The 14,950-nt window shown below is 53.0% G+C and overlaps 2 protein-coding genes across 6 annotated transcripts in view; one reads left to right on the forward strand and one right to left on the reverse strand.

The window, feature by feature from the left end:
• PITPNM2 (phosphatidylinositol transfer protein membrane associated 2) overlaps nt 1-12,027 on the forward strand; it is a 110,866-nt gene extending 98,839 nt beyond the window's left edge. For all 5 annotated transcript variants that reach the window (XM_031059524.1, XM_031059520.1, XM_031059521.1 and 2 more), the window contains 8 exons: nt 491-639; nt 3,242-3,358; nt 4,008-4,124; nt 4,477-4,625; nt 5,267-5,416; nt 5,494-5,677; nt 6,899-7,027; nt 7,880-12,027. In XM_031059524.1, coding sequence (XP_030915384.1) covers nt 491-639; nt 3,242-3,358; nt 4,008-4,124; nt 4,477-4,625; nt 5,267-5,416; nt 5,494-5,677; nt 6,899-7,027; nt 7,880-8,206 — 1,322 coding nt within the window. In that variant the 3' untranslated portion in view covers nt 8,207-12,027. The remainder of the gene's footprint in view (nt 1-490; nt 640-3,241; nt 3,359-4,007; nt 4,125-4,476; nt 4,626-5,266; nt 5,417-5,493; nt 5,678-6,898; nt 7,028-7,879) is intronic.
• Nucleotides 12,028-12,081: 54 nt separating this feature from the next.
• ARL6IP4 (ADP ribosylation factor like GTPase 6 interacting protein 4) overlaps nt 12,082-14,950 on the reverse strand; it is a 5,192-nt gene continuing 2,323 nt past the window's right edge. Inside the window, exons 4-7 of the mRNA XM_005424012.2 lie at nt 14,885-14,910; nt 14,473-14,590; nt 13,275-13,344; nt 12,082-13,080 (exon numbers count right to left, since the gene is read on the reverse strand). Of these exons, the coding sequence (XP_005424069.1) occupies nt 13,024-13,080; nt 13,275-13,344; nt 14,473-14,590; nt 14,885-14,910 (271 nt within the window). The 3' untranslated portion in view covers nt 12,082-13,023. The remainder of the gene's footprint in view (nt 13,081-13,274; nt 13,345-14,472; nt 14,591-14,884; nt 14,911-14,950) is intronic.

Genomic DNA, 14,950 nt, shown 5'->3' on the forward strand with positions numbered 1-14,950 from the left:
TCATCATGTGCCATATTTCCTGCCTTGTGGTGCCTTTTAGCATGCTGTGGATTCCCAGTCCTCTTTAGTGTGGCCAATACCTGGATGCAATTCCCTGGTGAAAGCTAAAGGAGTTGGAAGCAGGGCTGGAGAGGGGCAGAGCACACCCACCCACCCTTCCTTCCTCCCACAGCTCCAGGGAGATTTGTTGCTGTCTTTATGTTTTGGCTCATTGCACAGGAGCCTTGAGCCCCTTCCCTGGGGCCTGGACTAACAGCCAATTAACCTGCCCTCCAGTGCCTTCCTCTTTGCTTGAACAAGGGAGAGCTCATGCTGGTGGCCGTGTGTTCCTCCCTGGGTGTGAGCAAACCCCGAGCCTGGGCTCAGTTGTTCCCCAGAGCAGCAGGACCAGCCAGGGAGCAGCCTCCTGGCACACCTGGAGCGAGGAGCCAGAGCCCTGAGATGCCTTCTGTGAGCCCCCTTTGTCTGAAGGAGTGTTTTGCTTCTGTAGTTGCTGCCAAGTGGTGGGGAACCAAGCGGATCGACTACGCCCTGTACTGCCCCGACGCCCTGACGGCGTTCCCGACCGTGGCTCTGCCTCACCTCTTCCACGCCAGCTACTGGGAGTCCACGGACGTTGTCTCCTTCCTGCTCAGACAGGTACAGTCATCCCCTCTCCCTCATCTCCCTTGGGCTGAAAAATGCTTAGGGCTCTGTTTTTTCCAGTGCACCTTCCATGTTGATGCATAGAGGTGAAAAAATTCCCTTTGCCCCTGCAGATCCATTTTCTTCCCTTCTTTGTTTTCCTTGCCTGTGGTGTTGGTGGAGCTGCACACATACAGACTCCATGGATGTGCTGTCACACCTGCTTGGTTTGGGGCTCTTTGGTTTTTGGGCTCTTATCATCAGAGCAGGTTTCAGATGGGCTCACTGGGGATCCATGGAGAGAGCCCAGGGCAGTTTCCTGTCACATCCATAGTGGCAAAGGTCAGTGGCACTTGTTTCTTGAAGTGATCTCTGTGCCAGGTCAGATCTCAAGTCTGAAACTGAAACTTCTCAAAGGACAAATAAAACCAGCACCAGATACAACAAAACTAAAGGGGAAGTTTTATATGAATTCAACATAAATTGATAGGCAGAATGCAGTTCTCCATTTTACCTTTCTGAGTTATTGTTTTCTCCTCTAGGAACTCATTGGGATTTGTTTCTCATTCCTGCAGCACAAAGCAGCTCTAGGGCCAGGAGAATGGGGATTGCTGGTGTCTGGAGTCTGACACCTCAGATTTTATCAACCTATATTTGGCCTAAAATTCAAATTTACTGTCTAAAATGTGTTTTTTCCCTAAAAGAAATATTTTCCCTTCAGTTCCTTGGGGATGAGGGGGAGTTATTTGCCTTAAAAAATATGAACTCCCCAGGGGATGACACTTAGAGCATGGAGCTGGAAAACAACAAAACTCAAAGCAACTCTGTGGTTTGTGTTGCCCACTTTGGCACAAGGTTTGCTTTGCATTAGCTCAGCTGTTAAATCCTCCCTGTTCTCCTCCAGCCTCCTCTGCTGCAGCTCTCAGTTATTTATGATTCTGTTGGCAAACTTTCTTTCAGTGTTATCTTCCAAATAGTGTGAGAGCCATAAACAGCAGCAGTGTCAGTGCTGGTGGCAGCTGAGCAGTGCTGATAATCCTTGAGACCCTTCTCTTCCCAGGCTGTGTCCAGGCTCTCTCCTGGCTGGATGGTCCCACACCCAGCCCAGCCTGACAGGGCAGGAAAGGAGAACTTTCATTGTGCACGAGGGGGAACAGTCATGACAGTCTCATACACAAAATCTTCCACTTGGGAAATAGCGAGTTTTTCAGGTTTCAGCCCAAACGTGGGTCTGTAGCATTGTGGGGTGTTTCAAACCTTGTGGCTTGAGTACCTGGAGGAACCTCTCCATCCATTCTAAACCTGCTGGTGGCTGCCTGGGTGGTCTGGCACCCCCTTGCCCAGTGCCTGTCTCTCTTCACTCCTCTTTGCTCTGAGACCAGGGGTTTTCTCATCTTTTGTCTTCCTGCTGTCCTTCACCAGCACCACACAACTGCTTCCCCTAATAAGGACTTGTTTCTAATGGCCTTTGAAAGTTACCTCTGGACAAAATGTAAAAAGAAGCTGTTGAATGGTTTTAGTCTCCAAAGATTAAATCTTGTTAAAACAAGCCCAGATAGAATTCAAAATACATTCCTGATTTAAATAATTTTCAGTAAAATTTGTTATTTTGTTTACATTGGATTTCCATGAGCTCCCGCCCCAGCAAGCTCATCCTCCCTGGGGTCCTTTTTCCGTTTCCCTGGATGAAAACCAGCTTCAGCTCTGCAAAGAGGGCTGGCCTGTGTCAGCCAAGCTCAGCTGGAGAGCTGCTGACCTTTCAGAACATGTTCAGGACCTTGTAAAAGAGCCCACATTTAGGAGGCCTCTTAATTTTTTAGTCACCAAGGACTACTGGCAGTTTTGGAGTTCTGTGTGCAAGGTTATCTCCCAATTCTGCAGTGCTGTGAGTCTTTGAGGTGTCCCCCAGCCTTTGGGTGTTATTCCTCCTTTTCCATTCTAGAAGTAAGAACAACCTAGGTAGGAGTTAACCCTCCTTTCTCTGTGTTCCTGCCTCCCATCCCCATCCATGCCCTGGTGACAGGCTCCAGGAATTGGCTGCTTGGCAGTGACATCCCACCAGCACAAAGTCCTGGAGTTCTGTCAGCCAGGACAGACAGACAGCCTGGGCTCTGCCTCACGTGCAGCCAAGGCAGACCCCTGTGTGCCTCCACAGGGGTCAGATCAGTGAGAGGAGCAAAAGCCACGGGACAAGAGTTGGGAATTTCAGTAGGAATTGGAAATGAGCTGAAGGAACAGCATCTGCCAGCATGGGGCCAGTCAGAGCAGCTGCTGCTGGGTCTGTTGTGGAATGGGGAAGGTTTGTGTTCCCTTGCAGGCCGTGGGAAGGGACCAGGGAATCCCTGGAGGAAGGGCAGGTATCTCAGTGCAGAGCTGTGTTTGAGGCAGTTTTGTACCTCCTGACAATCCAAAAAACCTGCATCCCAGGCAGGAATAAGTCAGCACTGGCCACAGGCTTTGCCAGTGCAGAAAAGGCCATTTGTCCTTCAAACCTGCAAGGTGACAAACTCAGGGGCCTCTCTCCAGGCACTGCCCTTCCTCACTGCAGGCCCAGGAGATGCAGAACAGCCAGGCAGGAGGAGAGGGCTGATGCCTGGGGGGATTTGTCCTCCTGCAGGTGATGAGACACGAGAACTCGAGTGTTTTGGAGCTGGATGGGAAGGAGGTGTCTGTCTTCACCCCCTCCAAGCCCCGGGAGAAGTGGCTGCGCAAGAGGACGAACGTGAAGCTCCGGGTAAGGGGGGTTTGGGGCTGCACAAACTGTTCTGAGGGTGTGGCACAGACAGGGGGTTGTGTTGCATTGCTGGGCTGTTTTAATGGTTATATCCTACCTGGGTGCCTGTAAAAGAGCAACCCTAAAGATGTGTGTCAGCAAGGTCTCCTCTCAGCCTCGAGTCTGTAAAACACGGGAAGTATTGGCTGTGGGTCAGGGAACAAGTGAGAATGGAACATCTTTCAAAGTCCAATAATACCAGTTCTCAGCTCAGTTAATGACCTTTGCTCCCAGTAAAGTCTCCAGTTTCTGAGAGGGCAATTCTGTGCTAGAACTGAAACAATATCAGCAGATTTCTCTGGCAGCTGTGTGTATTTCCTCTTAATTCCAAAGTGTGAGAGTTAATAGAGAGTATCAGAATTGCACGTACAACCTGCCATGGAAATTGGCTCTTCAGCACTCCAATCCAGCCATCAGTTCAGGGCACAGAGCTTCACCTCTGCCACAGGTCAAATTCTTTCCCAGAGCTGAGGGTGGAATGGAGGGCGGGAATGGCACAGAGAAACCCATGCTCCAATTTGTCCAGTTATATTTGGCATTTCCCTGTGAGGTTATCCATTGCTGCAAACTGTTTATTTTTTTTTTCCTCCTCCCCTCTTGCCTTGTGCAGAACGTCACAGCCAACCACAGGATCAACGACACCATTGCTAACGAGGATGGGCCCCAGACCTTGACTGGGAGGTTCATGTATGGTCCATTAGACATGGTCACCCTCACAGGAGAGAAGGTACCGTGTGTGCTGGGGGGTTGTCACCATGTGGTGACAATTGTGGGACAGAGTTAGCACCGGTCAGTGCTCCCTTGGTCCCTGCTGGGGTTTGCTGCACTTGTGTCCTGGCCAGGTTCTCCTGCTCAGACTTTTGGGTGCCTCGCACCAGGAACAGCATTTGTCACAGAGGTGTCACCACCGAGGCCAGATTTCATTGCAGCCCCTGATGTTTGGGTGCTGCCCAGCCCAGATCCATCAAGTGCAGAGGGTGGGAGCAGGACCAACCCCGCTGCCACCCACAGGGGCTCGGGTGGGATGTCCCTGTGCCCAGCCTGTCCTGCTGGGGGTGACACAGCCTTGCTGTCCCCAGGTGGACATCCATATCATGACCCAGCCACCGTCGGGGGAGTGGGTGTACTTTGACACGGAGATCAGCAACAGCAGTGGCAGGATTTCCTACGTGATCCCCGAGGAGCGGCGCCTGGGCATCGGCGTCTACCCCGTCAAGATGGTGGTCAGGTGAGGGGCCTGGGGCTTGCAGGAGGAGCAAAGAGGAATTGGATGGTTGTAGAACATGGTCCCTCCTGTTGCTGGGTGGGTTCAGAGCCTGGTTTGCCAGCAACAGAGGCAAAGCCATTTGTACTCTGCAGCTGTACGGGGAAAATGCACATTTTATTCCAGCTGCTGCATCACCACCAGCACGGGAATTGAGCTCCTGCTGCAGGAGCAGGTCTTCTGCACCACAGGGCCTCGTGGGCATCTGCAAAACTGCACGACTGAGCATATTTTAAAGACTATAAACTTGTCCTTGAGGGACAGGACTTTGTACTCATGAAGATTCACAGCCCAGGGCTCCAGCTCAGTTCCACTGGTGGTGTTGGGCTCTGGGAGGGGAAGGAGGGGAGCATCTTGGTGGTGAACCCAGCAATGTTTTTCTGGGGGTAACTGTTGAGTCTCTGCTGCCAAGGAGTGCTAATCCATCCCCACTTGAACATGAGACCCTCACACAGTGCCTGTTCCTGCTCTAACCAAGGGTGGCATCACTGGTGGAGCCTTTGGGCCAGATGTGGGAGCTGCTTTGGGCTCGTGGTGCTCTGCAGGTCCTGGTGATGCCCTGTGGATATTTTGATGCCTCTAAACACCTGCATCCCTTCCCTCAGGGGTGACCACACGTTTGCTGACAGCTACATCACGGTGCTGCCCAAGGGGACGGAGTTTGTGGTGTTCAGCATCGACGGCTCCTTCGCAGCCAGCGTCTCCATCATGGGCAGCGACCCCAAGGTCCGCGCCGGGGCCGTGGACGTTGTAAGGTCAGGGCAGGGCCTGGGGTGGTCGATCTGACACCAGCCCTGCTCTGCAATCCATTGACTCGTGCCTTTCCTTCCAGGCACTGGCAAGACCTCGGCTACCTCATTATCTACGTCACGGGCCGCCCTGACATGCAGAAGCAGAGGGTGGTGGCGTGGTTAGCACAGCACAACTTCCCCCACGGGATCGTGTCCTTCTGCGACGGGCTGGTTCACGACCCGCTGCGGCACAAGGCCAACTTCCTGAAATCCCTCATCACTGATGTAAGCCTGCCTCTGCTGAAATGGGATCGTGGCACGGGTTTAGATTGCTCCTTGTCCAACCACCACTGTCAGCACCGGTCTCTTGGCAGCAATGTGACCTGCAGTGGAAGACTAATCTGTTCATTTTATTCTCATTCTTTTATTGCTCTACAAAAGTGTCTATGCTGTTAAATTGTGTTGCCTCTGCCCTGCACTGCTCCATTTCATCACTGCTCCTCAAACCCTTTATGGAACAGAGGCAATAGAGCCTCCCTTCCCCCCACACATGCACTTTTTTTCACCTGCTTGGTGGCTTTTTGGCTGCCTGTGGTGGGGACAGCAGGGCTGAGAGGGGATGGAGCTGCTGCAGAAATGGCTTTGCTGGGAGACTCCACAGAGATCTTCCAGGTGTTTGACCCTTGGGAGGTCCTGATATTGCTCAGCCCAGAGCCTCAGGGAAGCTCCAGATAGAACAAAGTTTTTTGTGTCTGCCAGGTGAAGGAGCTGCCAGTGTCCCAAGTACTTGCTCTGCCTTGATTAGCAGGAAAAGCCTGTCCTTAACTTTCTTAGGCTCCCTTCTTGGCCTGAGTGTCAGTGGAGGGAGCAGCTGGCTCTCAGTTGCTCTCTGGTCCTCCACGAGTTTTGGACCAGGGTCAGAAATTCTTTTTCCATCTCCCTGACCTGTGGTTCTGGGCTCAAAGCTGGCCAGTGTGTGGTGGCACCAATGTCCACACCTCCCTTGCCAGCCCCTGCTCCAGCCCACTACAGGAGGGGTTGTCCAGGAGCTGCTCTCTGCCTGGAGTAGAGGCAGAGGTATCCCTGAGAAGCAGCACGTTTTGCTGCCTGTCCCTTCTCCCTCTGCCCAGCAGGTAACAGCAGCTTGGCTGTGGAGGGGAACGTTCCTGGCTAATGATTCCTGCACAGGTTTGCAGCTCCTCTCCCCCAGTGACAGCAGGGAAGTGTGCAGCATCCTTGCCCCCTGCAGACCTCAAGGGAAGGCTGTGGATCAGCAAGTGGAGATCTGCTCTTGTATTGCTGTCGCTCCTCTTGTCACGGCCTGTAAACATCCCCAGCTCTGTTAATTAGCACTTCCCCGGGTGGTTCATTATCCAGCTGGGAACTTGCATTAGTTCCAGTGACCTGAGATTCCCACAAATGCTATTGGAAAACCCACAGCCCAGCCTGCTGAGCAGTGTGGGGTGCCTGTGTGTTCTGAGCCTGTGCTGCTCTCTGTCCCCCCAGCTGCACATGAGGATCCACGCAGCGTATGGATCCACCAAGGACATCTCCGTGTACAGCTCCATCAGCCTCCCGCCCACGCACATCTACATCGTCGGCCGACCCACCAAGAAGCTGCAGAGCCAGTGCCAGGTAGGAGCCAGCTTGGCTGGGCCCTGGAGCTGCTGCTCCCCTGGGAGGGAGGTGGGAATTTGGTCATCACAGATCTGGTGACTGAGCAGGGCAGGAGCTCTGTCCCAGGTAGCAGGGCCTCATAAAGGGTCTGAGTGGTTCCAGGGCAGATACGGGGTTTGGTCCTTCTGCAGCAGCTGGGGGTCATGGGTGGAGGCTGAATTGAGTGGATTTTCTGGTTGTGGTTAGAATGAGGCCTAATCGGGGTAGTGTAGGAGTTTGGGAAGGAGTGGGAAGTTGTTGGATTTCTCAGGTATTTGTGGCAGAGGCCAGTCATGCTATGCAGAGGATAAGTCCGACGTCTCCAATTCGGTTGTAAAGTACAGTTTGAAGGGTGGCAGTGTTGGCTTCTGCCCGACTGTGTCATCAGCTGATTCCTAGGAAGGATATGATTCCGACTCCTTCTCAGCCAATGAATAGGACAAATAGGTTGTTGGTGATGATTAGGATGAGTATAGCGATTAGGAAGAATAGTAGGTAGGTGAAAAAGTTTGTAATGTAGGGGTCTGAGGCCATATATCATGTTGCAAATTGTAGGATAGATCATGATACAAATAGTGCAATGGGGAAGAAGGTAAGGGAGTAGAAGTCTATTTTTAGGCTGATGGAGATTTTGAAGTTTATCATGAACTTTCATTCCCAGAAGGAGGTGAGGCTTTCTGTTCCAGAGTGGATGTAGATTGTTACTGGGATTAGGCTGATTAAGAAGGAAGTTTTGACTTCCCAGAGAACCTGGCAGAGTGAACACCTCTGGCTGCCAGTGGCTCTCAGGGAAGCATGTCCCACCCCCTAACACCCGCCCTCACCCCGCAGTTCATCACCGAGGGCTACGCGGCCCACCTGGCCCAGCTGGAGTACAACCACCGCGCGCGCCCCGCCAAGAACACCACGCGCATGGCGCTGCGCAAGGGCAGCTTCGGGCTGCCCAGCCAGGCCGAGTTCCTGCGCAAGAGGAACCACCTGCTGCGCACCATCTCCTCCCAGCCCGCCAGCCACCGGCCCGAGCGCACCCAGAGCCAGTCGGACAGCGACAAGGACAGGGACAGGGAGCGCAGCCAGCGCAGCATGAGCATCGCCACGGGCTGCTGGGGCCGCAGCGCCGCGGCCCGGCTGGAGTCCGGCCTCCTGGGGCAGAAGTAGCCAGGCCGGAGCCAGGATTGTCAGCTGCAGCCACCGCAGGAGAAAATAAAAGCAAAGAGGGACGAGGCCGGTGTTTCGGGCTGGAAGGGTAAATATGGTGCTACTCTAATACCACGGTGTTCTGGGAAGAGACGGGATGTTTCCCACACGGAACATGCAGGCCTTGCAGCGGGAGCGTGAGCCCGAGGAGCAGCTGGAAATCGGGGGGGAAGTCTCCAGGTCAGGACGGCGCTCTCTCCTGCCTCCTCCTCTCATCCAGGGTCAGTGACTGTAAATAGGTGCCTCCTCGCCTTGTTAGCCATCACACGGTGACCGAGTGCTGTCCTCAGAGCCACAGAACAGGGCACGAGGCTGGGGGAGCTTGTTCTGGGCTGTCCCGGGAGTCAGGTGGGGGCTCTGGGGTTGGGTGACGCCGCTCCCCCGGCCCCAGCGAGGGATTTGCCGTGGGCTGTGCCAGGCAGAGCCACCGAGAGCTTTCCCTGGACAGAGAGCTCCACGTGCAGCCACTTTCTCGAGGAGCTGGTGCAGTGCAAAGCTGAAGCTGCATCGAGGCCGATGGCAGAGGCAGAATGTCGGCAGATTCGTGCCCAAGACAGCGGGGTCATTATTGTTATTACTGTTATTTTTTAAACAGATCTTTTAGAAGCCGATGGAATTTAATGTGGTGACCTATTAAAAGAGGAATACAAGCTATTTTGTTTGAGCTGTTACAAACCTCAGACACTTAATTGCTGTTAAAGTCTCCAAATAGTCTCGCTTTGTATTATTTCCAGCAAGTAACCACCATATATTTGGAAGCAGCTGAAGGCACTCAGCAGCTGGATTGCATTGCAGTTCTTCTCATCCAAATGCAGGGTCTGACTCTCTCAACGTCCACCTCTGAGAGCTTTTTTCTTCCCAGGTTCTCTCCAAGTTCAGTAGCAGCTTTCATGGGAACTAGACTCGCTTCTTTTACCTATAGTTACTGAACTGTAAAACCTCATTGTTTTTTGCACTGATGATTTTTAGAATGGAAACCTGTTACCATCTCATGTAGCTACACCAGTGTTTGTAGTGCATGACAATGAAATATTGCTAAGCCAGGGTGTGTGTGGATATCTATACATATATACACACACACATATATATATGTATATATTTAAAAAAAAACCAATCTGTGCAGAAGTTTTTCCAGCAGTAAGGAGACTGTAAGGAAGTGTGCCAACAATGTCAGGCAACCTTAAGAAAAGGCCATATCTTAATTTTTCTGGCGTGTTCCTCAGTGGATGTGCCTGAGGCCCTGGGTTTGTGCTGCTGGAGCGAGCTGGTGGGCGCGTGGCAGAGAGCTGGCACCCCAGTGACACCCAGACAGGGACAGAGAACAGTGCCTGGAGCCAGGGCTTGCCAAAAAGCCCCTCAGTCCTGTCCCTCCTGGGGGCAGCAGAGGTTCCCTCCTTGCACACACCTCCTGGGGCGGAGGGGCATCCACACAGGGGTTCCACGGTGCCCATTCACAGACTCCAGCTGGCCTCTTCACGTGGAGATTTTCTAGTCCTACCAAGCTCCCTGACTGTGTGTAACCCTGCTTTCCCCACCACACTCTCCTGTCTTTATATCACTTTCTACTTACGAGGATCTTATTTATACCAGAGAATTTTTTAGACTGGCTGCTTCATTTTGTTACCAGTTTCAATAAGCACGGTGCAGGACGGCCGCACTGAGATACACAGCACTGTGAACGCTGCTCTGCTCGCTGCCTCTGGGCCACGGTGGACAAATCCAACTCATCCAACTCCTGTGTTCGTGGTGTGGAGGGTCCAGGCCGAGGCAGAGCAGGGACAGTGTGGAGCTGCCGCTGGCATCAGAGCCCCTGGAGCGCTCAGACCCGACTGCAAAACGTTTAACCACTTCTCTTTGGTAATTATCCGAGTACAGAATGTACCTGATGACTTTTTGTTACCAGAAACTGACTTCCCTTTCTGCTGACTCAGCTTGGCTCTCTCTAAATGTACATCCAGAGCTTTTACTGGGTTTGAAAACAATGAGAATTTGTCCCAGCTTTTTGGTAGCCAAATGTTCTATCAAACAGATGCCATCTGAGTAGGAAGCCAAGCCACAATCCATCCTGTGAAGTCACCAAACCACATCACTAAATAGTTTCTGCAAATTTGGACATGGCCTTTGCAAAATTTACCTTTCCTCAAAGTCCAGAACTGAGACATGACGTGTACATTTTCCAGTTGATAAGATGTTCACATTTTCTTATGTGTAGATAGTGTAAAACAGAGGCGAATGTAAATGTTCAACATAAAAAGTGGATATATAAAATTGAAAGTTATTTATTTATGTAGAGGGAAAAAAATGTCTGGAGGGACTGGAACCTTCAGGGTTTATTAATATTTTAAAAATGTAGCTTTTTGTTTCAGGCATTATGTACAAAGCAATTATTTTATGGACCAAGTTTAATGTAACTGTCAATGAATGCAGAAGTGCAATATGATACTCACCCTCTCCATCACTTCATATTTTAAACAGCTCCTAGCCTGACAATCACAGCACCTCTGTCCTCATCCTTTGTTGAGCTTCTTGAACCTTGCCCGGGTCCTTCCCCTGGCCCCCATCCGTTGCCATTGTACGGATCCAACACGGAGAAGCAGTTGTAGAGCAGGACCTTTATTGCTGCAATAATTCCCTGGGAGGTGGGTGGAGTTACCAGGAAATAATGCCACTAAGTTTTTCCTCACCAACTCAGTCCATCCCCGTCTCCATCGCTCAATCCTCAGCCGCCCCCATCTGGCACTCATCCCTCTGAAGCAGAGCTCCACACTCACAGAACAATAGCAATAGTTTCACTCTGTGTTTATAACCTGTTTGTCCCGAGCTGTTCTGGAGAGCAGTGCATGTGACCCGATGCCTTTCCACGTGGATGGAAGAGGATCCGTTTGGACGTGGTGAGGGAAAGATGAATGTATATTCCATCCTTACTAGAGGGGCACTGTCGGGGTAAAGACCTAATTTATCCTTGTTAGGAGTAACTTGTTTGCTTTGAAAGGAGAGAATGGGAAGTTTCTTGTCCTCCTCCCTGGGCCGTTGTCTGGGCAGCCCTCGGTGACAGCCCACGTCCTGTTCTGCACATCAGCACAACACAGCCTCAGGCTTTGGGGTTGCTTTTCTGTTTCCATGGGAATCAAACTCCACTGTGGAGCTCAGATTTTTTATGAAAAGCAGCTTTTTATATTACTGCACCCTTAGGCCGAACTTTCTACCTGACGCTGTCCCCTTAAAGTCTTTTAAAAAACCAGAGAGAGGAGCCCGTGCATTCCCTCCGAGTCGTTTTCCTGGGTTTGCTCAGATCACTCAGTCAGATGAGGCGAAATCCTAATACCAAAAACCGTTTACAGTGTCGGGGGCACGAGCCCAGAGCAGGAATCAGCCAAAGGGTCACCACCACCCTCCCAGCAGCCGCCGTGCTTGCTGTAGCAGCCCCTTCTTCAGGTATCGCCACTGTTTGCTGCATTTCCTATTAGTTCTAGAAGCCTTACGGTCCCCTCCCTCTGCCTGTTGATACCCTCGACTGTCACTTTTATATTCCAACGATGTTAGTTATATTTTATTTATAAAAAATTGCTCTAGGGGTACCAGCTGTGCGTGGGGAAGCAGCGGGGGATGCCCGAGGGCGCCGGGGCCGCCCCGCGTGTGCCGTGCCCATGACTCGCGTGTGTGTGGCAAACCTTGTGTACAACTTCCTTCTCCTCCTTGCTGTTAGTGCATCGTTCCAATGCCTGGTGTGCTTCGTGTACAGTACCATTGTGAGTTACACAGATTAAAGAAACGGGAAGGCTTTTCTCTGTCTCCTTTTTTTGGGGTGGGGGAATACTCCAGGAACAGACAAGTCATCAGATGTGAGCAGGTGTCAGTTTAATGGGGTTACAGCCATGAACAGAATGAGGAAAACCTCTGTGGAGATCAGTCCTGCAGGACCCATTTGTCCTTTAACCCATTTGTCCTTTTCTTTTTTACAGTTTGCAGATTTATGGACTTCCCAGCAAGGGAAAAGGCTGCTGTGTTTGCTTCAGAGCAGCCCTGGGCCCTGAGCAGCCCAGAGCCCCAGCGCTGCCCGGGGCCTGTGCTGTGGGGAAGGGACACGAGTTGCATGCAGGAGCAGAGAGCAAGGCAAAGCCACCACTGCACACAGCACACCTGCCCAGAGGGCAGTGCAGTGTGCCAGGTCAGTGCTCCCCTACCCGAGGAGGTGAAGCTGCAGGAAGGCTGGGAGAAGCCCTGGGGCACAGTGCAGGGTGGCACTCAGGGCTCAGAGGAGCTGCAGCCTGAGCAGAGCCACAGCCACTCCTCTCTGAGCAGGCTCAGTGAGTGCAAAGGGCCTGTGAGCCAGATCCAGCAGGGAAAGGGCCATGGGCAGCCCCTGAGGGGAAGAAGTGGCAGCCAGCTGTGTGTTCTGTGGCCCTGGTGCACCCTGTCCTGGCCACAGCATTGGCTCCTGCCCCCCAAAGCCCAGAGCACCCTGAGGTGCTCAGCACCCTCGAGCCTGTCCCCTGGGTGCTGCTGAGCTCCTCCAGCATCCAGAGGGGCACTGGGGCAAATGGCTCAGGTGCATTACAGCCACACTGGCCCGAGGTGGGACAGGGAGGGGAGAAGCTGTTTACTGGGAGAGGAGCCACTAAAGTCGCTCTCCTTCCCAGTCAGTAACTTACAGAGCAGCTGGAAAGGGCCCCTGGGGAACACCTTGACACGGTGCTGTCTGCGTGGTCCAGAGGCAGAGGCTCCCCCAGGGCTGGCAGGGGCACAGGAGGGGCTCCAGGGCTGGCTGGGGCCTGCCCTCACTGCAGCATCCCCGTCCTCACCTGGAAGGCCAGCCCATCCCCACGGGTGGCTTGCTGCAAGGGACACACAGCACTCACAGCACTCCCTGCCCAGGCCTGCAGGACCAGGAGCACCACCCCGGGGGCCCTGGCAGTGCTGCAGGGCTCAGCTCATCCCCAGGGTGGAAACACAACCCCTCTGGGTGTAGCAGCTCCCTGCCTGTGCCCAGCCCCCCGTGCAGCTCGTGCTGGTGCCCAGTTCCCCCTACCTTGTTAATCTCCTTGTGTCTCTCCTTGCTGACAATTTCTTCCAGGACTTCCCCGTCCCCCTTAATGAGCCTGCAAGACAAGCACAGGCCCAGGAGCCCTGAGGGTACTGGCCAATTCCTGCAGCTGCAAAGGTGCTGACCTGCTGTGCCCCAGCTCCCCAGACCAGGAGCAGGAGCTGGGCTGATGCACCTCCAGGCAAGGCCAGTGCTGACCCACCCCTGACACTGCATTTTGTGACTTTGTTTTTGTGTCAAGCTTAAAGCACAGCAGCTTTGCCATTGCCCCCGTGGGATTAATGTCACCACACTGCAGCAAGGACAGGAGTGCTCCCCTGAGAGCTGAGGGCAGCTGGCTCTGCCCCAGGCGGTGGGCACTGCCTGCTGTGTGCAGTCAGTCACACTGGCACAGCAAAACACTCTTAATGAAAGCATCCCCTGCCACCCTACAATCCACAGTGCCTCAATCCATGCAAAACCTCTTTGTTTTTTCATAGAATTCAGGTGTGGTCCTGGCTGCCCCAGGAATCTGCAAAGCCATTCAGGAACAGGAGCCAGTTTGGGCCTGAAATGCAGCCAGGCTGGGGAATATCTTGCTGAGCAAATTCCAAGCAGTGTTGGAGGCGGCTCACACCTCCAGACATGAACAGAAATTTAATTGTCTTCATTATGTGCCTTACAGGGAGGCGACCTTTGTTCCACACCTCCCTGAGCCCTGCAGGCTGCCTTCTATTTTAAGACTGGACTTGTCATACCCAATTCTCTTCAGCATGACGTTTTCTGCTTGCTGAGAAGATGCAGTTTATTAAAAACTGGGTCATTTCTATTTGGCAGCTAAATGAACTTGGGTTTGATCACTGTCTGTAACCCCACAGGGCACATGCTCCTCACTCCCACCTGGGTGTTACCAGGGCCCAGGGCTTTGGAGATGAAAGGTGAGTGGATGCAGCAATGGGATACTGGGACACAGCCCAGAGTGCCTTGTGTGCACACAATTCAGTGGTTTGGTGTCACTGTGTCACTTTCTGGGTAAGTCACACCAGGCCTGATGAGGGGGGACCTGTGAGGGGCTCAGGCCTGTGCTGCTGAAGGGGGCTCAGGTGTGGTGCTGCAGTGCCATGGACAGGCATCCCCCAGGCCCCCAGCCCACCCAGCATGGATGGGAATGGAGACCCCATCTCCCTGTTCCCCAGGGCCATACCTGGTTCTCCCTGTCTCGGGATCCAGCACTCTCCTGATGACGCTCTGCCGCACGTCCCACTCCTCCTTCGTCATTGGCTTCATGGCCTGGATCCGGGACTTCTGCTCGTCTGTCAGAGCTGCATGCAGTGCTCAGTCAGGGCACAGCACCAGGGCTGCAGCCCATGGACAACATTGCACACCTGATTCCCAGCAGTGCTCAGGGTGTGGTGACAAACCTCCCAAAGAAAGGGACATTTCACATCCCAAAGCCAGGACCAGCCTTGCCAGGATTTACTGCTGACTGTGCCCTTCCATTTGGCCTCTTTGTTCCCCACTCCCATCTATAAACCACATCCTAACACTTTACAAACCAATCTCTGAGTGTGGCTCAAAGGGGAGCACCATACACAGGAGGGGGGAGAGCGTGGGGCTCCTCCCTGTACCCAGCCCTGCTTCCCTCAGACACCCCAGATGGAAAGGGCCCAGCACAGGCTCCA

Source organism: Geospiza fortis, unplaced genomic scaffold, assembly GCF_000277835.1.
Source record: "Geospiza fortis unplaced genomic scaffold, GeoFor_1.0 scaffold145, whole genome shotgun sequence".
Taxonomy (NCBI): domain Eukaryota; kingdom Metazoa; phylum Chordata; class Aves; order Passeriformes; family Thraupidae; genus Geospiza; species Geospiza fortis.